We start from the raw sequence: 27,417 nt of genomic DNA, 5'->3' as shown, positions 1-27,417 counted from the left end.
TTTATTTATTTATTCATGAGAGACAGAGAGACAGAGAGAGAGAGGCAGACATACAGGCAGAAGGAGAAGCAGGCTCCACGCAGGGAGCCCGATGTGGGACTCGATCCCCGGACTCCAGGATTGTGCCCTGGGGCTGAAGGCGACGCTAAAACCACTGAGCCACCCAGGGATCCCCCTGAAAAGAAATTTAAAAATGAATGCTATAAAAAAAATCTTATTGGAAAATTCATAGGGGAGAATGAGTTTACCTTCTTTTGAGTAAAATGCAGAGGGGAAAAAAGCTGCATTTTTATAGTGACACACTGGTTATTTAAAATCATTTAAATAATTATTGTTAAAATGTGACTGTTGGAGCAGGGATCAAGATGGTGGAGTAGGAAGATCCTGAGCTCACCTCCTTCCACAGACACACCAAAAATACAACTAAATATAGACAAACTCGGGATCCCTGGGTGGCGCAGCGGTTTGGTGCCTGCCTTTGGCCCAGGGCGCGATCCTGGAGACCCGGGATCGAATCCCACATCGGGCTCCCGGTGCATGGAGCCTGCTTCTCCCTCTGCCTGTGTCTCTGCCTCTCTCTCTCTCTATCATAAATAAATAAAAATTAAAAAAAAAAAAATAAATATAGACAAACTCTCTGAGAATGACCCGAATACTAGCAAAACAGCTCTTCCACAACTAAAAATATAAATTAAAAGCCACATTCAGAAAGGTAGGAGGGGCAGGCAGAGGCAGTCAACACCTACACACCTGTTACGGCAATATACAAATGGTAGGAATAATCACAAATGTGGAGGTCCTCCCTGAGGAGGGGTTTACACCCTACATTAGGCACCCTTACCCAAGGGATCTGTACAGGAAAGATGAGCCACTATAACATCTGGCTATGAAAATCAATGGGGCTTATCTCCAGGATAGCACAAGGGCCAGAGAACACTGAGACTCTGCTCTTAAAAGTGCCAGGCCACAGATTCACTTGTTCCCAGACCAAACAGAAAGCTAAGAGTTTGAAAAGCACCTGGGACATACATGAAGGAAATATATTAACTAATTTTAGGGTATGTGCAGTAGGGGCATGGATCTATAGGGACTCCCTCCAAGAATGGAAGTGCTTACAGGCACCACTCTAACACTCTTTCCATATGCCCTGCTACCACCGTTCATCCTACCTGTATTCTTCTATGGATCAGCCCTGCCCAATGTGCATACACTGGTAGGTGCCCATCCAAAGCAGTTCCTGCTCATCCACACCTGGTAGGCAGCCAAAGACAGTAGTCCCCTAAAGCAACTCCTACTGGCGTGGGAGAGGTGTCAGTTCTACTCAGCAGCATGCCCAAAACAGCTGTGATTGGGCCTCTCAGCCACCCACAAGAGACCAGTCCTGCTCACTAAGTATTCCTGCAGCAGTCTCAACCTAGCCACATCAGAGGGGCACACACAGCCCACAGAGAGGATACCCCTGGAGTGCCTGGTTCTAGTGACTAGGGGGAGACTGCACATCTGGGCCCATAGGGCATCTTCTACCTGAGGCCACTCCTTCAAGACCGGGAGAGGCAGTTGACCTACCTAACAGAAAAACACAGAGAGTCAAGCAAAGTGAGGAGACAGAGCTATATGTTCAAAACAAAAACAAGATAAAACCTCAGAAAAAGAACCAGAGATAAGCAATCTACCTGATAAAAGAGTTCAAAGTAATGTTCATAATGATATTCACCAAAATCAGAAGAAATGGATGAATGCACTAAGAACTTTAATAAACAAGTAGAACTTCAACAAGTAGAAAATATAAAACAGAACCAATCAGAGCTGAAGAATGAAAGTAACTGAAATGAAAAATTCACTAGAAGGAATCAAAAACAGATTAAAAAATGCAGAAAAACAGATCAGTGATCTGGAAGACAGAGTGGTAGAAATCACTCAAGTTAAACAACAAAAAAAACTTAAAAGAGGGCAGTTTAAGGGATGATTGGGACAATATCAAGTGTACTAATATTTGCATTACAGGGCTATCAGAAGGTAAAGGGAAAGAGAAAAGGGCAGAAAACTTATTTGAAAAAATATAACTGAAATCTTCCTAACCTAGAGAAGAAAGCAGATAATCTAGGTTTAGGAAGCAGAGAACCCAAAACAAAATGAAACAAAGAGATCTACATCAAGATATAATAATTAACATGTCAAAGGTTAAAGATAGAGAATTTTTAAAGCAAGAGAGACACAAAAAGTTACCTATTAGGGAAACTCTCTAAGGCTATCAGCTGATTTTTCAGCAGAAACTTTGCAGGCCAGAAAGGACTGTCATGATGTATTCAACAGCTGAAAGGAAAAGCCTAAAACCAAGAATACTCTACTTGGCAAGGTTATCATTCAGAATTAAATATGAGATAAAGAGTTTCCCAGACAAACAAAAGTTAAAGGAGTTCACCATCACTAAACCAGCCACACAAGAAAGGTTAAATGAACTCTAAATAGAAAAGGCCATAACTAGAAGTAAAATTAAACAAAACAAAACAAAACTCACTGGGTAAAATCAAACATAGTAAAGGTAGGGAATAAATTCTAAAGCTACCATGGAGATTATGACAAAAGTAATAAAATCAAGTATACTTTTAATAAAGAATTATAAAAATAAAACATATAAAGTATGTCAGAAATATAAAATGTGGAGGAGCACCTTGATGGCTCAGTTGCTTAAGCATGTGACTCTTGGTTTCAACTCAGTTTGTGATCTCAAGGGTGGTGAGACTGAGCTTCATACTCAACAGGGAGTCTGCCTGAAGATTTCCTCCCTCTGCCCCTCCTCCCACTCTAGCATATGCTCTCTTCTCACCCAAAATAAATATCTTAAACAGGGGGGGGGGGGAGTAGGAATATAAAATATGGGTGGGATGGATTAAAATGCCCTGGTTTTAATGTGTTTGTAGTTAAGTGACCATCAACCTAATATATATTGGTTGTGTGTGTGTGTTTATATACATATGTAAGATGTTATATATGAACCTAATGGTACCAAAACCCAAAACCCTGTAGTAGATACAAGAAAAAATAAAGAGAAAGGAATCTAAATAAAACATTAGAGAAAGTCACCAAATCACAAGGGAAGAGAGCAAGAGAAGAAAAAAGGAACAGAAAAGAGCTACAAAAACAATCAGAAGAAATTAACAAAATGGCAGTAAGTACATACTGTACAGTAAGTACAATAATCAGTTTGAATGTAAGTGAACTAAGTGCTATAATCAAAATGCACAGGGTGGCAGAATGGATAAAAGAATAAGGCCCATCTAATACGCTGCCTACAAGAGACTTCAGACCTAAAGACACGTAACAGACTAAAAGCGAAAGGATGGAAAAAGAAAGTCCATGCAAATGGAAGCAAAACACACAAGAACCCCAAAACCTGGGGTAGCAACATTTTTATCAAGCAAAATATTTTTTAAAACAAAGAGGGTCATTCTATGATGATAGATCAATCCAGTAAGGAGATGTAACAATTATAAATATCTATGCACCCAACTTAGGAGCACTTAAATATATAAAGCAAATATTAACAGATATAAAGAAAGAAATTGATCTTAATACAATAATTGCAAGGGATTTTAACACCATACTTATTACATCAATGGACAGATCATCCAGAACAGAAAATAAACGAGGGAAACAGTAGCTTTGAAGGACACATTAGACCACATTAATCTAACAGACATACACAGTACATTCCATGCCCATATTGCAGAATATACTCTTTTCAAGTGCACATGAAACCTTCTCCAGGACTGATCACATGTTAGGCCACAAAACAAGTCTCAATACATTTAAGATGACTGAAATCGTATCAAGCATCTTTCCCAACCATAACAGTATGAAACTAGAATTACAAGAAAAAATTAGGAAAGAAAACAAACAGAGCAAATGGTTCAAGGAAATTAAAAAATTCACAGAAACAAATGAATATGAAAACACGATGGTTCAAATCTTTGGGATACAGCAAAAATAGTTCTAAGAGGGAAGTCTATGGAAATATATGCCTACCTCAAGAAACAAGAAAAAATCTCAAATAGAAAACTCTAACTTTGTACCTAAATACACTAGAAAGAGAACAAAGCCCAAAAATAGCAGAAGAAAGGGAATAAAATAGAGCAGAAATAAATGAAATAGTAAAATAGAAAAGATCGATGAAATCAAGAGCTGGTTCTTTGAAGAGATGAACAAAACTGATAAATCCTTAGCCAAGCTCATCAAGAAAACCAAAGTGGACTCAAAATCAGCAATAAAGGAGAAGAAATATCAACTGATATCACAGAAATACAAAAGATTATAGAAGATTGTAAAAAATTACATGCCAACACACTCACTGGACTAGGAAAAATGGGTAAATTCTTTGAAAAAATATAATCTTCCAATCAGGAACAACAGAAAATCTGAATAGACTGATTACAGGCATACTTTGTTTTATTGCACTTCACAGACATTATGTTTTTTAAAAACTAAAGGTTTTTGGCAACCCTGAGTCAAGTAGGTCTATTAGTGTCATTCCTCCAATAGCATTTACTCCATGTCTGTGTTACATTTTTGTAATTCTCACAATATTTCAAACATTTTATTGTTACTTTATGTCATGGTAATTTATGATCAATGATCTTTAATGTTACTTTTTTTCCAGTGCCATGAAGCACATCCATATGATTTAAAAACTACTGCATATATTCTGATTGCTCCATGGACCAGGTGTTCCCCAGTCTCTCTCCCTGTCCTTGGGCCTCTTTATTCCACAAGACACGATATTGAAATTAGATAAGTGAAAAACCCTGCAATGATTTCTTAAGTGTTCAAGTGAAAGGAAAAGTCATCTATCACTTTGATTTTTTGTGAATATATATATATATATATATTCTTTTTAATTTTAGAGAGAAAGCATGAAGGGGAAAGAGGCAGGGAGAGGGGCAGAGGAAGAGGGAGAAAGAGAATCCCAACCAGACGCCATCCTGAGTGTGAAACCTGATGTGGGGCTTGATCTTACAATCCTGAGATTATGACCTGAGCCAAAATCAAGAGTCAGACAGATGCTTAACTGACTGAGCCACCCAGGTACCCTGACATCTAGCAATTTAAATCAAAAGCTAGAAACAATTAAACTTAATGAGGAAAGCATGTCAAAAGCCGAGATAGGCCAAAAGCTAGGCCTTGTGTCAAAAAACCAAACTGAAAATACAAAGAAATTCTTGAAAAATATTTTAAGTGTTATTCCAGTGAACACAAGAATAAGAAAGTGAAACAGCCTGAATGCTTATATAAGAAAGTTGTAATGGGGGATCCCTGGGTGGCGCAGCGGTTTGGCACCTGCCTTTGGCCCGGGGCATGATCCTGGAGACCCGGGATCGAATCCCACGTCGGGCTCCCTGCATGGAGCCTGCTTCTCCCTCTGCCTGGGTCTCTGCCTCTCTGTCTCTCTCTGTGTGACTATCATGAATAAATAAATAAAATATTTAAAAAAAAAAAAAAAGAAAGTTGTAATGGTCTGGATAGAGGGACAAATCAACCACATTCCCACAAACCAAAGCCTAATCCAGAGTAAGGCCTTGACTTTCTTCAGCTCTATGAAGGCTGAAAGAGGTGAAGAAGCTGGGTGAAAAAAAAAAAAAATTGATTTCAGCAAAGCTTAGGTCATGAGGTTTAAGGAAAGCAGATGCCTAACATAAAAGTTCAAGGTGAAGCAGCAGGTGCTGATGTAAAAGCTCCAGCAAGTTATCTACAAGATTTAGCTAAGATAATTAATATATATGAAACAGTCTTATATTGGACAAGAGGTTGTCTAGGACTTTGATAGCTGGAGAAGAGAAGTGAATGTCTAGCTTCAAGACTTCAGAGGACAGGTTGACTCTCTTCTTAGAGGCTAATGCAGCTGGTGACTTTCGGTTAAATCTAGTGCTCACTGACCATTCTGAAAATCCTAGGGGCATTAGGAATGATGCTACATCTACTCTGCCTGTGCTCTATCAATGGAACAACAAAGTGTGGATGACAGCACATCTGTTTACACCATGGTTTACTGAATATTTTAATTTTTAATTTTAATTTTTATTTATTTATTTATGATAGTCACACAGAGAGAGAGAGAGAGGCAGAGACACAGGCAGAGGGAGAAGCAGGCTCCATGCACCAGGAGCCCGACGTGGGATTCGATCCTGGGTCTCCAGGATCGCGCCCTGGGCCAAAGGCAGGCGCTAAACCGCTGCCCCACACCCAGGGATCCCTACTGAATATTTTAAGCACACAAAAAGACCTACTCTTCAGAAGAGACTCCTTTTAAAAAATTCCTGCTCATTGACAATGTACCTGGTAACCCAAGAGTTCTGATTGAGATTATAAAAAGATTAATGTTTTCATGCCTGTTAACATAAAATCCATTCTGCAGCGCACTGATCAAGAAGTCATGATAACTTTCAAGTCTTAATTAAGAAATTCATTTGGTGAGGCTAGAACTGCATAGATAGTAGTGATTCCTACAGTGGATGTAGGCAAGGTCTACTGAAAACCTGGAAAGGCTACACCATTCCACATTAAATTAAGGACATTAGTAATTCCTAGAAAGATGTCAAAATGTCAACATTAAAAGGAATTTGGAAGAAGCTGATTCCAAGAATCATAGATGACTATGAGGAGTTCAAGACTGGTAGTCTTGTGGTAGACTACCTGAAATGTGGTAGAAATAGCAAGAGAACTAGAATTACAAGGAGAACCTGAAGATATGACTAAATTTCTGCTATCTCATGAAAAACCTGAATGGATGAACAGTAGCTTCTTTTGGATGAATGAAGAATGTGGTTTCCTGAAATGGAATCTACTAGTGAAGATGCTGTAAATATTGCTGAAATGACAACAAAGGATTTAGAATATAAAATAAACTTAGTTGATAAAGGAGTGGCAGGGCTTGAGAGGATGGACTCCAATTTTGAAAGCAGTTTTACTGTGGGGAAAATGCTATCAAATAGTACTGCATACTGCAAAGGAATAATTTGTGAAAGAAAGAGTTAACAGATACAGCAAATTTCACAGTTGTTTTATTTTAAGAAATTTCCACAGCTATCCCAAACTTTAGCAACTGCCCCTTATCAATCAACAGCCAACATTGAGGCAAGACCCTCCCTCCATCAGCAAAAAGAATACATGTTGCTGAAATCTCAAATGATAGCTAGCATTTTTTAGCAGTATTTTTAAAAAAGATTTTACTTATTTATTTGAGAGAGAACATAAAAGAGAAAGAGATCACAAGCAGGGGGGAGGTGTAGAAAGAGAAGCAGACTTGACATTGAGCAGGGAGCCCAATGTGGAACTTGATCTCAGGACCCTGAGATCATGACCTGATCCAAGGGCAGATGCTTAATCAACTGAACCACTCAGGTGCCTAGCAGTGACCTATTTCTTAATTAAGAGATGTACATTGTTTTTTTTTTTTTTTTAGTCATAATGCTATTTATTGCATATTTACCAGACTACAATACATTGTAAAGATAACTTTTACGTGCACTAGAAAACCAAACCAAAAAATTCACTGGACTTGCTTTATCATGATATTTGCTTTACTGTGGTGGTCTGGAACTTAACCCACAATTATCTCTGCTGTACACCTGTACTAGTAATGAAACTGAGTCAGTCATCAGTAACTCCCAACAACCATAAGTCTAGGAACAGAAGGCTTCACATGTGACTTCTACCAAAGAAGAGTTAATACCTATTCTTCTCAAATTATTACAAGAAATTTATAAAGAGGAAGTTATGCTTCCAAATTCATTGTACAAGGCCAGCATTACCCTCATACCAACAGCAGACAAAGACACTACAAAAAAGAAAACTACTGGCCAACAGCCCTGATGAACTGAGTTGTAAGACTCTTCAACAAAGTATTAGCAAGCTGAATTCAACAATACATTAAAAGGATCATGCACCACAATCAAAAGGGATTTATTCCAGGGATTCAAGGATGGTTCAATATTGGCATATCAATTAACAAATGAAGAATAAAAACCATATGAGCAACTCAGTAGATGCAGAATAAGCATCTGAAAAGATGTATTATTCATTTATGCTAAAAACTCTCAACAGACTGAGTATACAGCAAACATACCTCAACATAATAAGGAAGTATATGACAAACCCACACCTAACATCTCAATAGTGAAATGCTAAAATATTTTCCTCTAAGATAAGAGTGAGAAGGATGCTCACTCTTGCTACTTTTATTCAACATAGCACAGCAATCAGTTAGGAAAAAGAAATAGAGGTGTCCAAATTTGTAAAGAAGTGAAACTGGTACTATCTATAGATCACACTGACACTATATTTAGAAAACCCTATACTCCACCAGAAAACCTATTGGAACTAATAAATTGATTCAGTAAAGTTGCAGGATACAAAATCATTATACCACAATTTGTTCTCTTTCTATACACTAATAATAAAATGTAACAAAGAGAAATTAAGAAACCATTCTATTTTCAGCTGCCTCAAAAAGAATAAAATATTTATGAATAAAATCCTATACTCTGTAAAAACTTTTAAGGCACTGCTGAAAGAAACTGAAAATGAGATAACTGGAAAGATATATCATGTTCGTGGATGGTAAGAATTAATATTGTTAAAATGTCAATGCTACCCACAGCAATCTACAGATTTAATGCAATCCCCATTGAAATACTAATACCATTTTTCACAGAGCTGCAACAAAAAATCCTAAAATTTGTATGGAACCACATAAAGATCCCCAATAGCCAAAATAATCCTGAAAAGAAGAACAAAACTGGAGTGTTGCAGTTCCAGATTTCATGATATACTACAAAGCTAATAGTAATTGAAACAGTATGGTATCAGTACTGAAAACCAAGACAGTGTCTTCAATAAATGGTGTTAGGAAGACTTAACAGCAACAGGCAAAAGAATGAAACTGGACCACATTTTCTTATATCTATCCAAAAAAAGAAAAAAAAAAAAAAACCTCAAAATGGATTAAAGATCTAGAGGTAAGACCTAAAGCCATAAAACTAAAAATACAGGTACTAAATTCTTGAGACACTGATTCTATCAATATATTTTTATCTGTCTCCTCAGCCAAGGGCAACAAAGGCAAAAATAAACAAACAGGACTCATTCATCACACTAAAAATCTTTTGCACAGTGAAGGAAACCATCAACAAAGTGAAAAGGCATCCTACTGAATGGGAGTATATATTTGCAAATGACATATCTGATAATGAGTTAATATCCAAAATATATAAAGAATTCCTTCAACTCAACACTAAAAAACCCAAACAATCTGATTTAAAAATGGGCAGATAACTCAAATAGAGAATTTTCCAAAGAAGACATACAGTAGCCAAGAAACACATGAAAGATGCTCAACAAATGCAAATTAAAACCACAATGAGGTATCACTTTTTTCTAAAAAGATTTATTAAATAAATAAATCTTGAGAGAGAAAGTGAACATGGGGTGTGCAAGGGTAGAGGGGAGAATCTTAAGTTGACTCCGCACTGAGTGTGGAGCCCAATGTGGGGCTCAATCCCATGACCCTGAGATCACGACCTGAGCCAAAACCAAGAGCTGGAGGCTTAACCAGCTGAGCTACTCAGGTGCCCCAAGTATCACTTTATACCTGTCAGAATGGGTAAAATCAAAAAGAGCAGAAATAGTAAGTGTTGGTGAGGATGTGATGAAAAAAGGAATCCTGGTACACTCTTGTTTGGAATGTAAATTAATGTAGCCACAAGAGAAAATAGTACAGAAACTGATCCTCAAAAAATGAGGATCTACCATATGATCTAGCAATTCCACTTCTGATATTTCTATTCATCTGAAGAAAATGAAAACACTAATTCAAAAAGATATATGCATCCCATGTTAATTATGGAAACTTGTGTTTATCAATAGATGAATGGATAAAGAACATGTGATATATATATATTAGGCATCCATAAAAAAAATAAAATCTTACCATTTGTAGTACATGGCAAGACCATTATGTATTATGTGTATTATGATAAGTGAAGTCAGAGAAAGACAGATACTGTATGATTTCACTTATACATGTAATCTAAAAAGCAAGATTAAAAAAAAAGGGGGCAAGATAAACAAAACCGAAGAGCAACAGACCCATAAATAAGAGAACAAACTGGTGGTTGCCCACTGGGGAGGAGTTTGGGGAGGCTGGGTGAAATGGGTGAAGGGGATTAAGAAGTACAAACTTATAGTTAAGAAATAAGTCACAGGGATATATAGTACAGAAAATATAGTCAATATTGTAATAACTTTTTGATGACAGATGGTATCTAGACGTATGGTGATCATTTCATAATGTATAAAATGTCTAATCACTATTTTGTACGTCTGAAACTAATATATTGTATGGCAACTATACTTCAATAATAACAAAAGAAATAACAACGACGAAAACCATGCATGTTATTTATATGTCAAATTCCAGGTAAATGGAACTACAGTATTATTTTGAAAACAAAATATTGACATCATGTAACTATCATCTTCACGCCAAACTATTTGGGAAAATACTATAGGTTAAATTATAATACAAGAAAACCCAGAATATGTTCATGTCTACAATCTTTTGCTGGTACTGCCTGTAGTAAATAGACTGCTAATTGGCTTTGAAATCTTTTGAATTATTTATTCTAATACTGCTTTGGTAACAGGACTGAAATATAAAATGAAAAACTTTTATAGCCAAAAGACACCAAAACACATAAATTCTCTTCATTGGTATTTTCCTTTCTTAAATATAAAAGGTTATATATAAAACTTCATTTGTATACTATGCATTTAATATAATATTAAAAAAAGAGAAATAATAAAGTTAAAAGAAATAAAGAACATACCTGTGGAACATTCTTTACAACAGGCACTGGTTGAATTATAGGTAAAACATCAGATTTAGAAGCAGCAATTGGTTCCACTGGAGCTGATATGTTCAGTGGTGCCACTCTCTCATCTTGATCATTTATCAATTCTATATTTTCATTTATTTCTACAGAAGGAAGTGGCATCTGGGCAGTAGGTTTAGAAGGAACTGATTCTTCCAGTGAAGGATAAGTAAAATCCACTAAAATCCCCAAAAGAATAATATTTTTGAAAGAACAGCAAACCCCATCAATAGTACTTATATATGTCATGCATGTTACATGTGATAGTTCAATATAAAGTAAATGAGGTGACAACCACAACAATCTTAAAGAATTAAAAATATTAACTTCCAAGCTATGGATGGACATCTTGTATTTTTTATGCCTGAAAACAATCTGCTATCCAACAGGACAAGTACACATACAACCAAGAACATTAATAATTTAAAGTTCATTTTACCAAGGCAATTTTAAACAAAAATTTTCACATACATACATGAGATAGACACCTCTTCATTCTTGCCTCGTGGGGGTGGAGTGACTTTAGCATTTGTAGTATACTGGGGGTAACAAAGGAGCCAGTTTTCATAGCCTCCTGCTAAAACCAAAGGCTCATTGCGCAGGACAGTTTTACTTTCCCACTATAAAAAAAGGAAATAGTATTTTTAATATGTCAGCGGTCTCTTCACAGCTAAAAACATAAAACTGAATTTTAAAACTGCTCTTAAAAGATTCAAATGAGGGCAGCCCCAGTGGCGCAGCGGTTTAGCGCCGCCTGCAGCCCAGGGTATGATCCTGGAGACCCCGGGATCGAGTCCCACATCGGGCTCCCTGCATGGAGCCTGCTTCTCCCTCTGCCTGTGTCTCTGTCTCTCTCTCTAGCTGTGTCTCTATGAATAAATAAATAAAATCTTAAAAAAAAAAAAAAGATTCAAATGATAAAAAATGAGAGCTGAATTAAAAATTCAGCATTAAATAAAAAAATGGATAGATCGAGTTTTTACAACACAAATAATTCATGATCCTTGGAAAAGAAGTTTATATGAACTTTTACAATAAAAATCATCCATCATCTGACCACCCAGAGATACAACTTCAACATTTTAGGCCTCATTCTTAGAGTTTTCTATGCAGATTTATACTCTTAAATTTTTATTTTTATAAAACAGTAGAACTTCTACACTGCTGCTTTTCTCTTATATGAACTTCTTTTATTAAAAGTTGTATCACCATTTGTAATGACCAGATAATATTCTATTTTAAACATACATACACACACACCACTCCTAAACTGAATCAATCACTGTAATACTTATGGTTATTTTTCCCATTTAATTATAAATGATGCTGAGATAAGCACTGAAGATCCTTATATATGCACACACCCAATCAATTCTATTAGGGAAAATCCCCAGAAGTGGAATTGCTGAGCCAAGGCACATGAACATTTTAAGATTTTTAATATATATTGCTAATCTTTAAATGATCTTTAAAAATATAAATCTGTGTATTTCTTTAGAGTAATTTGCTAGAACTAAAACTGCTGGATAAAAAGTTTGGTAGATGCTGCCAAATTGCCCTTCAAAAAGAAAATACCAGTTTATACACTTGCCAACAGTGAATGAGAATGCCTATGATAAATCTTTGTAATTTTTACCAACTGGTATACATAAAATGATATGTTTTAATTAGCTTTTATTAGTGAAGCTACACATCTGTTAGTATGTTTATTAACCATTAATATTCTAGGACCTAATTAATCACCAATCCCTTGTCCTTTTTTGGCAGAGTTTGCTATTTTCTTAGTAAAGAGTGAAGGTACTCTGAGTATTAAGAAAAACAGCTCTTTGTCATATATGCTAAAGCTATTTTTCCTAATTTACTTTATTTATGGGATTTTTAACAGAATCAAATATATAGATTTTCCTTTACAGTATCTTGATTTAGGATCAACATAAGAAAAAAACCACCTACAAGTGCTTTTGCTAGTATTTCCTGTTTCAATTGACATATTTATATCACTGACCGATTTAGAATATATTGTGATCTAAGATGGGGTGCCTGAGTGGCTCAGTGATTGAGTGTCTGCCTTCGGCTCAGGGCCTGATCCTGGGGTCCGGGATTGAGTCCTGCATTGGTATCCCTGCAAGGAGCCTGCCTCTCCCTCTGCCTGTGTCTGTGCCTCCCTCTCTGTGTCTGTCATGAATAAATAAATAAAATCTTAAAAAAAAAAAAAAAAAAAAAAAAGAATATATTGTGATCTAAGAAGTAAGGTAGGGGTCCCCTTTCTTAGTGGTTAGCCAGTTGTCTCCAAACCATTCATTTCAATTGATCTTTTCTACACTGATTTATTATGTCATCTTTATCATACACTAAGGTTCCATGTATCTTAGGTTGTACTTTATGAAACTGCCCTTTTATAGGTCAAAACTAGTTGAATATTAGCAGTTTCATATATCAATCTATACTTGGGTATATTTCTAGATTCCCTATTTTAAAGCATGAATTGTCTTAAGGCTTTATCATTGCCCTCCTGAAGGGTAATGTTCCATCAACTGACCTTCCTACTAGCACATTAAGTTTAATCTTACCAGCATTCAGTGCTATCAGTTTAATAATTTAGCAAATTAAACTGAGTGTTATTTTTTACCTTTGTTAATTTAATTAACAAAACAGTGATCATTTCAATTTGCATTTCTACTAGTAAAGATGATAATTCTTATGTTCTGTCACTTGCTCAGGTCTGTGTTCACTACTTATTTTACTATTTTATCTTAAATAATTTTCTTATTTGCAAAAGCTCTTCATATTTTAGGTGTTCTAAACTATAGTTGACTGTTGAGCAACATGGGTTTGAATTACGCAAGTCTACTTACACACTTTTTTCTCTTTGAGTCGACAGCAAAAGCCACAGGCATTTATTTATAACTGCCCATCCCAGTCTCCACAGAACCATATTGAAAGCAATTGGTGTAGAGGTAGTGCCTGTGGCCCACTGAGTACCTGGGCAAATCTGCTGAGGCTGTCAGCAGCCCTCAACAATCCCCAGCTGCTCCAAACTGGACAGGGCTACAGGTCACTGTGTGCCAACAGAGTGGTTAGGTTGAATGCCCTGGGCTGCTGGGCAGGAGGCTGGGCTGAAATGGAGGAATGCACCCAGAGGCTGCCCAGGAAGCCCAGCATCTCTAGCATTCCCCACTCTGTGCCTTCAGCCTCCTTGGGTCTAGGACCCCCCCCGCCCCCCCCGCCCCAGTCAGGGGCAGATCGCTCCCTCTAGTAGCTCCTGGAAGCCAGAACACACATATGTAGCAGTAGTTGCCCAAAGCCACAGGCTGGTGGTACACCTCTAGGCACACGGGGCAATGGTACTGTGCTCCAGAGTGCTGTTGCTACCTGCAGGCCTACCCAGAAGCTGCCACTGTTGAGCAGAGGACACTAGGCTGTAGAACATCGCCATCCCAGGAACAGACCCACTGTTGCCACAATCCTTGTCTGACACTGCCCATCCACCTATATGGGTGGGTAAGTTTATGTATAATAAATATATGTACAGTACTATAAATGTATTTCTTGTCCTTATGATTAACATTTTCTTTTCTCTAGCTTACTTTACTGTAAGAATACAATTTATAATACATGTAATATAGAAAATACGTGTTAATCAACTGTTTATCTTATCAGTAAGGCTTCTAGCCAACAGTAGGCTATTAGTAGTAAAAGTTGCAGGAAGTTAAAAGTTGTGGCAGGGTGTCAGCACTCCAAACCCCTACATTGTTCAAAGACCAACTGCACTGCCATATTTGTTGCAAATATTTTCCTGTTTGTCTTCTGTGTTCTAATCCTATAGTATTTTTTCACACTTAAAATTTTTATTTTATCAAGTCAAATCTATCAAGCTTTTTCTACTTAGTGACTTCTTCCTTTGCTTTTATGTTTCACAGTCTATTCTTAAAACAAAAAAAAATGCTTTTTTCAGATAATTTATGTTCCTGTAAATTCTAATTCTCCTTTATATAGATCAGTTTATTGTTAGTTGGTCATTTAGTATAGTCTTTTGGGTTTGAATAAAAAAAAAAATCTACAACCAAAGGTGATGGATTTTATCCTTAAGATAAATAGCTATTCAATACACCTTTCTAACAACCAAAGAAGGCTTACAATTATAGTAAACTAACAAGGAAACTTGCTAACCTTGAAAAGTGCATCTTTCAGACTCCGTAGAGTTGTTCCAAGTTGTAAATCTTTTGTAGAACTAAACCAGTCAAGAAGTACCACATATTCCACACTCCCCCTCTTCTTCCATGTGTCTTTAGAATCATCTGGGAGTTTTGCTTCAATCCAACTAGCAGTGACTCTGAAATGTATTATTAATATTTTGTATTGGGGCAGAGGTAGACAAGAGGTCCTAATATACTAATATAAGACAATGAGTTTTCTTCTAGTCTGTATCACACCATAGCAAACTTTAAGAAACATCTTGTCCTAAGGTCAAACTATTATTTCAGGATATTAAATATCCCATAATGTTTAACAACATCACCTTTGTATAACACTGGGATATATTTTAGTCACCATTAGAAACTAAAAGAAATAGACTCAATTCTGACCCTTCACAAAAAGAGCCAAAAGTGAAAACAGAGGAAGTCATCTGAGCACCTCACTCAGCCATATATAACTGGGGGAATTGCTTGAGAAACATTATTTATATTTCAGCTCTCTTATACCTATATAATTGTTAGACAAATGCCAAAACATTTATTTAACACACAGAGCACTAATTATGTGCCAGGTACTCTTCTAAATGCTTTGTTCTCATAGAATCTCACTGAATCCTCACAATAAATCTTATGAAGTAGGCATTACTATCTTCATTTTACAAATGGAGAAACTGAGGCACAAAGATGTTAAGTAACCTGCCCAAGATTACAGCTGCTAAGTGAAGTCAAAATTCAAACTCAGGCCATCTGGTTCATGTCCTTGCTCTTAGCTGCTTTGCTGTGCTGCCTCTTAACTGTGAATATCAGCTCTATATTAAAGCATGCTGTTCATGTCCTCTTTTGCTCACATAAAAGTTAAAAGTTCTTACCTAAAATCCTTAGAATGGACCTACAGCATGGGCCTTCCTTCCAATCCTAGTATATCAACTACTCATCACTAACTACTTGCCCCCTTCTTCCACTCCACGCAAGCCACTGGGTTCCCTCATAGTTCCTGGTTATCAAGGTATACTCCAGCCTAGGGGCCTCTGCTTCTGTTGTCCTTCTTTCTGGAATTCTTTTCCCTCAGATAACCGCATCACTCATTTCCCTTATCCCCTCAAGATCTGCTCAGTTATAACTTCTCTGTGAAGCCTTTCTGGATTAAAATTTTAATACCTATACCCAGTGTACACACTTGACACACCCATGTCCACAGCACTTATTAACAGTAGGCATACATAGGCATACATATCAAGTTTTACTACCTCACCTCCCTGTTAACCATAGCAATCCAGCCCATGGTAAATGAGTGCTCAGTAAATTATCTACTGAATGACTGAATAAATAATACAGACTCCTCCAGGTAAGGAACTCCTTATTATTCCTAGTAAAGCACATAAGCATCTTAATGCTTGCTGGCAAGGAGCATGTAATGCTACTGGCAAGTTAAGACCGGTGCACTCAATATTCATAAGTAAGACAAAATGGTTTAGATTATTTAAAAGAAACCTTGTTCCTATATAACAATGTTGGCTACTATATCTTCTTGGAAATAAAGAAAAAATATATAATCCTGTCTCATAATATTCTTACCTGATAGACAGTGATCAAAAGGATGTTTGGTCAACAAAGAATGGAAAATATTGAAATGTCATATTCTTAAGGACTATTTCTGACTCTGGGAATATATATTTGCCTAAATACTCTTTGTCTAAAAACTCAAGATTAGTATTATATTAAAACACTTTAGAAAATAATAGTATTAACCAATACATACCAAACTTCAGTCTTTTGTGTATCATCTTCACAAGCTAGCGCAATTTTGCTCTACTTTGCCTATTTAATATTTTAACTTAATTATTAATTTAATTACTTAAAGTGACCCTTTATTTAAATTTAATAGGAAAATTATATTCCTATAACTGTGGAAAAACAGCATTGTATCTAACAAGTCATAAAAATAGATAATTAAATTATGCTATATTCACACAATAATCAGCATATAGCAATGGGAATAAATGAGCCACAACTATACACAATATAGATGACTCTCACAAACCCAAAGTTGAGTACAAGAAGCTAGACACGAGACGCCTAGGTGGCTCAGCGGTTGAGTGTCTGCCTTTGGCTCAGGACATGATCCTAGAGTCCAGGTCAAGTCCCACATCAGGCTCCTTGCGGGGAGCCTGCTTCTCCCTCTGCCTGTGTCTCTGCCTCTCTCTCTCTCTGTGTCTCTTATGAATTAAATAAATAAAATCTTAAAAAAAAAAAAAAGAAGCAGCAGCCAGACACAAAAGACTACAGATTGTGTATTTCTTTTTATATAAAATATAAAAACAGACAAAAATAAATCTATTCTGTTAGAAGTTGAGTGTTCCCTTTGGTGGGAGGAGTAGTAGTAACTAACAAAGGGTGTAGGAAGGGCTTTTGGAGTGATGGTAATACTCTATTTCTGGTCTCAATGTTAGCAAAATGGGTACATTCAGTTTTTGAAAATTCACAGGGCTAAATACTTAGGAAAGGGGTGCTTTTGTATGTGTACCATACTGTTTTAAAATGTTAAAAAAAAAAACAATGAAAGAATAATTATAATCAGCTAGCTCTTTCTCTAAGGAAGGAGATTAGCAAATATTAAAGAGGAATGCTAGCACCAAACTGAGACTTCCTACAACTCCTCCTGAAAAACTGAAACAAAAATTAAAGGGGAATAATTTTCTTGGCATATAGTTCATTGTTCCTTAATCTTCAACCTAAACTCATCATGAGTTTCATAGTAGTCAAATTTCTCATATTTTGGGAAACACTTAAGCTCAACAAAAACCACCAGCTTTCTGTTACTACAGATTAGACCATCGAAAGATTAATTAATTACAGTTCTGTCTTTTCAAATCCTGGAATATATTCCCACCTACTTGATTAGACTAAACACTCCAGTTTTGCTTTTAAACAGCGTATTTACAAAGCGCCCTATTCTTTAGGTCAAACATTTGTCAAGCATCAACAATATGCCAAAAACTATGCAAATTTTATTATCTAATTTAAACGTGTATCTTCTCAATGTTGTTTAAGTTAGGTCTTAAAATGATAGATAATAGATTTTAACTAATCCAATCCATAAACTAAGACCCAAAGAGGTTATATAATTTATATAACACTCAAAACAGTAAAAATGGCTCTGGATATGGAGTTTTAGCTCTGTTATTATTATGATAGTTTTTAATACAGAATATATCCATGCAAGTAACTTTAAATTATTTTATAGTCTAAAGCCTTATCAGAAAAAGAAAAATCTTTTTAGGAAGTCCTTATTAGTACTAGGCACTGTGCTAAGTGTGTGTGCATGAAATTTCTCACTTAAACTTCTTAAAACTTCTAAAACAGGTAATATTACTACCCCTGTTTTGCAGATAAGAAACATAGTCTTAGACAGGCGAGGTCACAGGCAGAGCAATGTAGTTGATAAGAGACAGTTACGATCTGAATATAGCCTGACTTTAGAGTCTATCCACTTACTGAATCACTCGGCTACTTTTTTTTTTTTTTTCCCAAAAGTATCTGTGTACTCTTTTAACACAGATAATAACATGGGGCATTTCAAAAGAAAAAGCAATTCAATTAGTTCACAATTTTAGTCAATTTGGTGCATATGCTCATAAGCTCATAAATAGAAAATAAGAAATCAGTCAACCAAAACCTCAAGAGAGAAGGCACACAAAGGCAGCATCGTTTCTCTTTTAAGACCACAAATGATACAAACAGAAGAAAACAGCCAAACCAGAGTGTCCTTTACACTACCCTTCAGACAAAGGATAAAGTGTGCCATTAAGGAGCAACAGGAGGAAAACAACTGACTCTATCATACGTAGTTTGGATGTTAATAACATTTACTACTGTCCACAGTTTACCATTTTATCTAAATACACAATGACCCACCCTGGACTGATGGCTTCTTCAGGAACACAGAGAGAATTTGAAATATGAGAATCCTGATAATCCTGCATTCTTCGTGCATCCATTATAATCAAGCTGATGTTTTCATCCATCATCATTGTATACAGCTCCTTTGCTGTGATTGTCCCTTGGAATCAAAAGAGACAATATAAGCAATTAAGAAACACCTAGTTTTGCATGCTGTCATATCAGTAAACACAGGACATTAATCATTTCTTCTCTAGAAGACTGAAGTGTACTAGGTGTCATATACCTGCTATCCCATCATACTACTTATTATTTTTTAAACTAACATTAAAAATAATTTGTGTTTTTGACATTTATCAAGAAACTATTCAATGTTGTTTCTGAAGGCCTAAATACGAAAACATGCTCGAGGTTACAACCACATCTGGTGCTGGCTCTGTTGTTGGTACAAAGTAAAGGAAATTAATATATGTATCTCATGAAAATACTGTTACTCTCTTTTTAATAATTAAATCATTTGACAAAAGTCAATCAGAAGAAACATCTATGGTTCAAAAATTCTCGACAAGTCCTAAATTCTTTTCAAAAAAATCTCTGAGGTGGTCTTATGAGGGATAAATTTGAAAAACATTTAGATTTTCAAGTATTCCTAGAGAATAAACCAAAAGCTTGTTATTTGTGTTCTTATCAAGGGTTGACAAACTATGGCTACCTGTTTTTACTGGAACACAGCTACACAAATGTGTTTACATGTTGTCTATGGCTGTTTTTTTGCTGTGATAGCAAGAACGACAGCACCCCTTGCCCCCAAGCCTAAAATGTTTACTTTCTAGCCGTTTAATATTTAGCCAAAATAAATATTTGTTAGCTGCTATCTTCTTCCAGCTTCTACCACTTGAAATGGAAGATTAAAAAGCACAAGGTCAACTATATTTCAATAATAAAAACTTTAAAGATAAATAAACAAGAAACTATTTAAAAAAAATAAAAAGTTACTACAAGGGAGCTTAAAATGTAAAGAACTATTTTGGGAGTGAGATGTGAGAAGAACGTAATCACAGCATCTCCTAAGCTAAAATACCCACCTAATAACCATCCTACTTCCCTCTCTAACCATCAAGATCATTTTGATGACAAAACTGTCTAAGTTGGGAAAAAACCACTTAGAAAAGTAATACCTAAGCAGGATGAGATACAAAAAACATAGATAAAAACAAATCTTGGAATGAATTGTTAACTTTTATGAAGGTATTTTACTATATTATATTTAAAATTTCTGTATAGTAATATTTTATTTTTTAACGATTTATTATTTGGTGGGGAGGAGCAGAGGAAAAGTGAAAGACAGAATCTCAAGCAGATGCCCTGCTGAGCACAGAGCCCAACACGGGGCTCGATCTCATAACCCTGAGCCAAAATCAAGAGTCGGACACTCAACTGACTGAGCTACCCAGACGCCCCTGTCGTACAGTAGTTGGTCTGTTTATTTATTTTAAAGATTTTATTTATTTATTCATGAGAGACAGAGAGAGAGAGGCAGAGACATGGACAGAGGGAGAAGCAGGCTCCATGTAGGGAGCCCAATGTGTGACTCGATCCGGGGACTCTGGGATCACGCCTTGAGCCAAAGGCAGATGCTCAACTGCTGAGCCACGTAGGCATCCCTATACAGAAGTATTTTAAATAGAGAATTTATTTTAGTGTTACATAAAATTAATATTTAAGTTGAACCCCCCTTTTTTTAAGATCTTATTTATTTACTCATGAGAGACACAGAGAGAGAGGCAGAGACATAGGCAGAGGGAGAGGCAGGCTCCCTATAGGAAGCCTGAGGTGGGTCTTGATCCTAGGACCCCAGGATTATGACCTGAGCCAAAGGCAGACCTTCAACTACAGAGCCACCCAGGTGCCCCTAAGTTGAACCTTTTCTGAGAGAGGAAAACTTATGCAACTGTCTGAGTCTTTCTGTTTAGGTCACTATTTGTGACTAGAATACCAATACCATCTACGTATTAACATCCAAATTACTGGTTTAGATTTTTTTTTTAAGATTTTATTTATTTATTCATGAGAGACACAGAGAGAGAGAGGCAGAGACACAGGCAGAGGGAGAAGCAAGCTCCATGCAGGGAGCCTGACGTGGGACTCGATCCCAGGACTCCAGGACCACGCCCTGGGCCAAAGGCAGACACCAAACCGCTGAGCCATCCAGGGATTCCCCTGGTTTAGATTTTTTTGAGGGAAGTGGAGAAGACTGTTAAAAAAAATTAGGTCTACAAACTAGAATCATAAGTTGTAATACCTAATACATGAATCCTTTTATAAAGTTTACTTCTATAAAGTTACTAACAGTTTCACATATGTTAACTTATTCAATACTTACAATAAATCTATAAAATAGATACTACTATTATCCTCACTTTACAGATGGGGAAGTTAAGGTAGAGAGGGTAAGTAACATGCTTAAAATCACATGGAAATTCAAAGGAGAAGCCAGTATTCAAAATCCAGGCAGTGTGACTTCAGAGAGTCTGTGCTCTTAACTGCTATGATAAACTACATCTTGGGGGAAAAAACAAATAACCTGAAAAGTATAAACTGTGGCTTTGATGTTTTTAATTACATATTACCATAAATATTCCCCATGATATATGTAGAATATAAACACATTTTCAATATAATTGTACAGACTTAAAAAAATGATAAAGCTTACATACAAACTAAACACAATGTAAAATCTGAAGCTTATTCTGATTAAAAGAAGATCTCAATAACCCGAAAGGACTCTCTTTCTGTACACGCTTACCTTTCTCTGTGGTCTCATTTTTTTCACTCTTTTCACCATTTATCTATTTCATAGAAAAAAAAGTTTCAACTTTAATAGAAGTAAACATATTCATAGAAACAGAAAGTTCAACTCTATTACTTCATCGAAACTGAAAGCCTAGAAAATGAAGTGTGTGGAATACTGGCATTTTATTAAAATACAGACGGGACAGTCATGGCTGCATCAGGTTATCTGGCAGCAAAAAACAGCTGAAATAACTAGCAGCAAATCAGAATCATGTAATGTTTCCTTGAAATTTTCTTCAGTTAAAGGCTAAATAGAATATAAAAGCAGACTGTTATAGAAACTTAATATTTAATTTAATGACAATATTTCTTATAATAAAATAAAAATTCTAGTTATTCATTTCAGAGTTCTGTATTACATTATTAAAGAAAAATAAAGTAATCAAAGTTTTACAAATTTGTATTTTTCTAACCAAGACCACATGATTCCAAGGTACTAATTCATTTTACAGAGGACCCACTTGAGCCTAGTGATCAATTTTAGCATCACTAAAATTAAAAAAGAAATGTATATTATATGCCTGCTTATATAATACAGTATGAAGTGCACAGTATCACCTATGAAGCATTCTTGCCAAAAGCAAAAACTGAACCTGAATCCTATGAAGCTTCTAGGCTGAACTTCCAAGAAATATGGAAGATAGAAGTAGAGATTAAATGACACAAGGAGGAAACAATCAGTTAAAACCAGAATGTAGCTGGTTCATTTCACAGAACTGATCCATATCAAAAAGTCAAATTCACGAAATAAAAAAAATGAAAGGGGGGGGGGACTCAAGCAGAGACTACTACAGAGACGTAATTTAAGAGACATACCAATCAGAAGACTTTGAGTGGATCTTGTCTGGATCCTAATTCAAACAAATCAACTCTAAACTATCATCATAAGACAGTGGGTAAATGTGAATAAAGACTAGGTATTAGATTATATCAGGGAATTACAGTTAATTTTGTGAGGTAAAAAAACAGCATTGTCATTATTACAAAAATGTCCCTTTTCTTTGAGATGCACACTGAAATATTTAGGAGTAAAATGATATGTCATCTGGAACTTACTATGAAATAATCCAGCAAAAGGGGAGAGGTGCAGATACAAAACGTTGACAAATGTTAGTTGATTATTGGCAACTAGGTAATGTGTCTAATAGTATTCCCTTTTCAGTATAAAAAGGCTAAACAAAGTAAAAATAATAAAAAGGAGTTGGCTCTCCTGTTGGAAAGGCAAGATTTACAACTCCCTTTCTTATGTTATTTGAAATCTTGTTATTTATCTGCATCAACCACTTGACCTACAAAAGAATATCTCCTAAGGCAGTGTTATTTATCTTATGAGTTCCTAAAATCAACAAGCCATACTTCCTTACTTCTTTTTACATAGTGTCTACAATGTCACAAGTAATAGAACAACTATTTCTTTTCTTTTCTTTTTTTTTTTTAAAGATTTTATTTATTTATTCATGAGAGACAGAGAGAGAGGCAGAGACACAGGCAGAAGGAGAAGCAGGCTCCATGCAGGGAGCCTTGTGTGGGACTCGATCCTGGGTCTCCAGGATCACACCCTGGACTGAAGGTGGTGCTAAACTGCTGAGCCATGGGGCTGCCCCGAACAACTATTTCTTAACGAAACCAACGGTGATTCACATACAAATGATAGCTGAAAGATACAAGATCCTTAAGAAAAAGTAAAGCAGAAATCTTTCCATGAATTTCAAAAGCGCATAAGAAATTATATTTTAGGAAAAACACACACAAGAAAAGAAAGAAATTATATTTTAAGAAGAATGGTTTCTCAGAAGGTAAAGGGAAGGAGATACAGGGGTAGCTGGCAGGTACAGATTGAGTCACTGACAGTTCTTGGCAAACAAATGCTGTCACTAGATTGATTACTAAGTAGTCACTGAATAAAATGGAACAAAAGAGGAAGAGGAAAGGGGCAGAAAGGAAGAAAAAGCAAAGGGGACAGTATGAGACCCTGGAAACAGATAAGGTTGTATACCAAATAAGTAATATACCAAGTCTTTTTCTATGTAAATTACATTTATTAGAAAGAAGAGACCTTAAAGATCACCTATTTCAAGATCTTCACTTGGCAATGAGGAAACGAAGTCCTAGAATGGTTAAGCATGACTTGACATGGGACCAGAACTCACATATACTGAATCACACTGAAATGCTCTTTCTACTGCTCTAATCAAGTATACAATGACTGCAAAAAAACAAATAACACACAGAATAGAGTTCTGTAGAAGCTTCAAAAGAACCTGGAATCAAATGAAGCTAGAATATTTAATTCAATTTCTAATAAAAACACATTAAATTTTACCCTTGTGGCCTAAAAGTGTGTTGTAGTGGTTATGTCACTCGCCTTAGGCAAATCACCTGAAAAAAAGAACCAGTCTTTTTACTTCACAGAATAAATTTGAAATACCTTTTGGGTTTTGTCTCTGGAATCCATTACATTTTCCAAGGAACTTTTAGTTGATGTGCCACCATCCTCTCTTCCTGCTTCTTGCCTTTTCTGTTTCTGCAGCTGTTCTTCCTCCTGTCTGTCCTTTTCTTCAAGTTTTTTCCGAACTTCGGCTTCTTCATATCTAGTTGACAAAAGAAGTCAAGATGTGTTCCTTGGCTTATGATCATGAAAAGTCAAGGAGTTCCAGTTCCATAAAATTAGTCTCCCTACCTTGGGGTATTTTATGGCAGCATACTTTGTCCCTCCCACTGATACTTGACTCTGCTGGTGTTCTATTACAAACCACAACTTATAAATTCACCCTATGTAGATTTCAAATTACCCAAAATCTTGAAGAAACACTATGCTCTCAGGTTAAAGCTATTTACTGCTTTTTGTTCTTACCCTCCCACTAATTTCAACCTTTTAATAATTCAAATCTGCTGCAATTTCTCTTTCAAAGGATTTATACTCTTGAAATTAATTCTAAAGACTCATCTACTTACAAAGTAATTCAGAATATAAAAAAATTAAAGATAACAAATAAGTGAGAAAACGGCCTTAATACTTAGAAGATAAAGGAATATCTTTGGTAATAGTACAAGTAGGGAAAAACTAGGAAATCCAAGAGAAACATCAATAATGTGGTAACCCAAAGATTAGGAGAAATTCTTTTTTACTTAGGTGATTAACTGGCTAAAGGAGAAAGAGAATGGTGATTCTAAATCGTATCAACCACCTTAACATATTCCAGTCCCAAGATTAGTAATTTCTCAGGGATAAAGGGAATACATTAAGTCAAACAATTTCTAAGTAAAGACTATGATGTATATAATTCATTGATCTAAGCACGAAAAATCATTTAGACAAATGTTCCCTGGGCAGCCTGGGTGGCTCAGTGGTTTAGCGCCACCTTCAGCCCAGGGTGTGATCCTGGAGACCTGGGATCGAGTCCCACGTCGGGCTCCCTGCATGGAGCCTGTGTCTCTGCCTCTCTCTCTCTCTCCTCTCTGTGTATTCTCATGAATAAATAAATTTAAAAAAAAGAAAAAGAAAAACGTTCCCTTTCATTTCGTTAAGGAATGACTAATAACTAAAAATTGAAGCATACTGTTTTAAATATCTAATTACTTCATAAGCCTGGTAAGTCAGTCACAGTAAATATTAGAATTAGGTCTGTTTTTAAACACACATAACTACTGCAAAGTAGTCAGTCCTAAACTAATAGTAAATACTTCATTCCCATAATACCAATGTCCAGAGCACATTACAACCTGGGGTAAATAAGGAATTATATTTTTTATGAAGAATCCTGTCAGAGAGTTAGAAAAAACTGGATCTGAGCTCCAATCTACTGCATGAATGTTTACCTTAATCTGTCATTCTAAATACTTTTAGATTTTCAGTAAAAAATATGAATGGTAACACATGAACATAGTAAAGGTAGTATGGCAAAAGATTCTAATTTCTCTGCTCCAGTTAACATAAGATTTATTTCTAGGAATTGGGATTCATATGCATGGTCAGATTAAGTTCTAAATACTATTTTTATTTTCTAAATTTATGTTCTTTTAAAGATTTTATAATAAAGTCTGTACCTGAGTTTAAGGCTTTCAGAGAGTCTTTCAGCTTCTTCAATAGCTTTTTTGATGTTTGCGAGTCCAAGTATTGAATGAAAGTAGTCCTAAAATTACAAGAAAATCATCCCATACTTTTAGTACTGGCCATTGTACACAGCACTATTGCTAAAAACATTAAAATCATGGTGCTATGTAAAGGAAAGGTTGGATGAAAACATTATTATGATTGAATGAAGTATTTTTTTAAACTTTTATCCTACATAAACACACAACTTATTCTCCAAATGTTTCAAAAGTATCTCTTCATACCATTAGTTTGTAAAAACAAACAAAAAAAACCGTAAAAGGTAATAATTTTGATAATTGGAAGACAGCTTTAAGAAGTATAAATCGTATTCCTGCTATTTATGAATAAGTGCCCAAAAGCAAAGCTTTTAGGAGCAAAATATACTTTCCTATTTTAAGTATGTTACTCAGTTTTTTTTCTCTAGTCTCAGAAGCCATAAAACAAATTGTATATTGACCTACAGCATGGGATTTATTTTGTTTTACTTGTTTTAAACTGAGATATTTTTGCCTCCACCTTTATCTTATAATAGTGACCTCCTCTCAACTGGAGTCAAAACTTTTTTGACATTTAACAAGTTTCACACTTGAGGAAACTTTGAGTAAAAGTCAAATGGTAGAAATAAATAATTAATAATGTAATCTTAATAAAAACCTAAAAGGTTTGGCACATAACTTACTAACAAAGCATAATAAAGTTAAAAAAAATCATTTCTCTAAGAGGTCATTCATTAGATCCTGCAATCAAAGATATTTTCAAGTCAAGATTGGTTTGACATGACAGTAACACAGTGAGACCCAGCTACCTGATTTTTGGATCTAATTATCAAATTGGGTACAACCAGACAGTGTGACTCTGAAATAGAGCTTAGTAGCACAGTTTATCACAAATGATTTAATAATAAAAAAGCCAAGAAGCCAGTTATCCATCTTTGGCTCTCTGAGATGCAGTCACTAGATGCTGGTAGGGTAAATCTTTTGACAACAGCTATTTTATCTAGCTTAAAAGAAGATCATGTTTTGTGGCGCCTGGCTGGCTCAGTTGGTAGAGTGTGCAACTCTTGTTCTAAAGGTCAGGGTCTTGAGTTTGAGCCCCATGTTGGGTGTAGAGAATACTTAAGTAAATAAAAGTGCATCATGTTTTGATTAGGCTTATTATTCTAAATAAAGACTAAATATATTAAAAGGCTCTTCACTATGTAATTTCAATAAAAGTATACAGTTTTTTCAAAATTGTATCAACTGAAAACTTCAGTTGCCACAATGTCTAGACTTTTGATGCAATATGCTTTTAATAGAAAACAAAATTTAATCACTATTGTAAGATTTCTCTCATAAAAATAAAACACAAAAGCAAAAAGTACCATGACTTGTTTTATTAATTTTTTTGACATGAACTTATTAAAAAGCTGGCCTGTAAGCTCAGCTTAACCCTGTTTAAATCCTGA

General features: G+C 35.6%; 1 protein-coding gene across 2 annotated transcripts in view; it reads right to left on the bottom strand.

The window, feature by feature from the left end:
- The window catches only part of USP8 (ubiquitin specific peptidase 8), a 66,336-nt gene that overhangs the window by 15,553 nt on the left and 23,366 nt on the right, over nucleotides 1–27,417 (bottom strand). For both annotated transcript variants that reach the window (XM_072808477.1, XM_072808478.1), the window contains exons 4-10: nucleotides 25,922–26,007; nucleotides 24,303–24,465; nucleotides 21,828–21,870; nucleotides 19,037–19,181; nucleotides 15,096–15,258; nucleotides 11,401–11,545; nucleotides 10,881–11,104 (exon numbers count right to left, since the gene is read on the bottom strand). In XM_072808477.1, coding sequence (XP_072664578.1) covers nucleotides 10,881–11,104; nucleotides 11,401–11,545; nucleotides 15,096–15,258; nucleotides 19,037–19,181; nucleotides 21,828–21,870; nucleotides 24,303–24,465; nucleotides 25,922–26,007 — 969 coding nt within the window. The remainder of the gene's footprint in view (nucleotides 1–10,880; nucleotides 11,105–11,400; nucleotides 11,546–15,095; nucleotides 15,259–19,036; nucleotides 19,182–21,827; nucleotides 21,871–24,302; nucleotides 24,466–25,921; nucleotides 26,008–27,417) is intronic.

Source organism: Canis lupus, chromosome 32, assembly GCF_048164855.1.
Source record: "Canis lupus baileyi chromosome 32, mCanLup2.hap1, whole genome shotgun sequence".
Taxonomy (NCBI): Eukaryota; Metazoa; Chordata; class Mammalia; order Carnivora; family Canidae; genus Canis; species Canis lupus.
The sequence above is the reverse complement of the archived record's forward strand: the minus strand, read 5'-3'. Positions and strand labels throughout refer to the sequence as shown.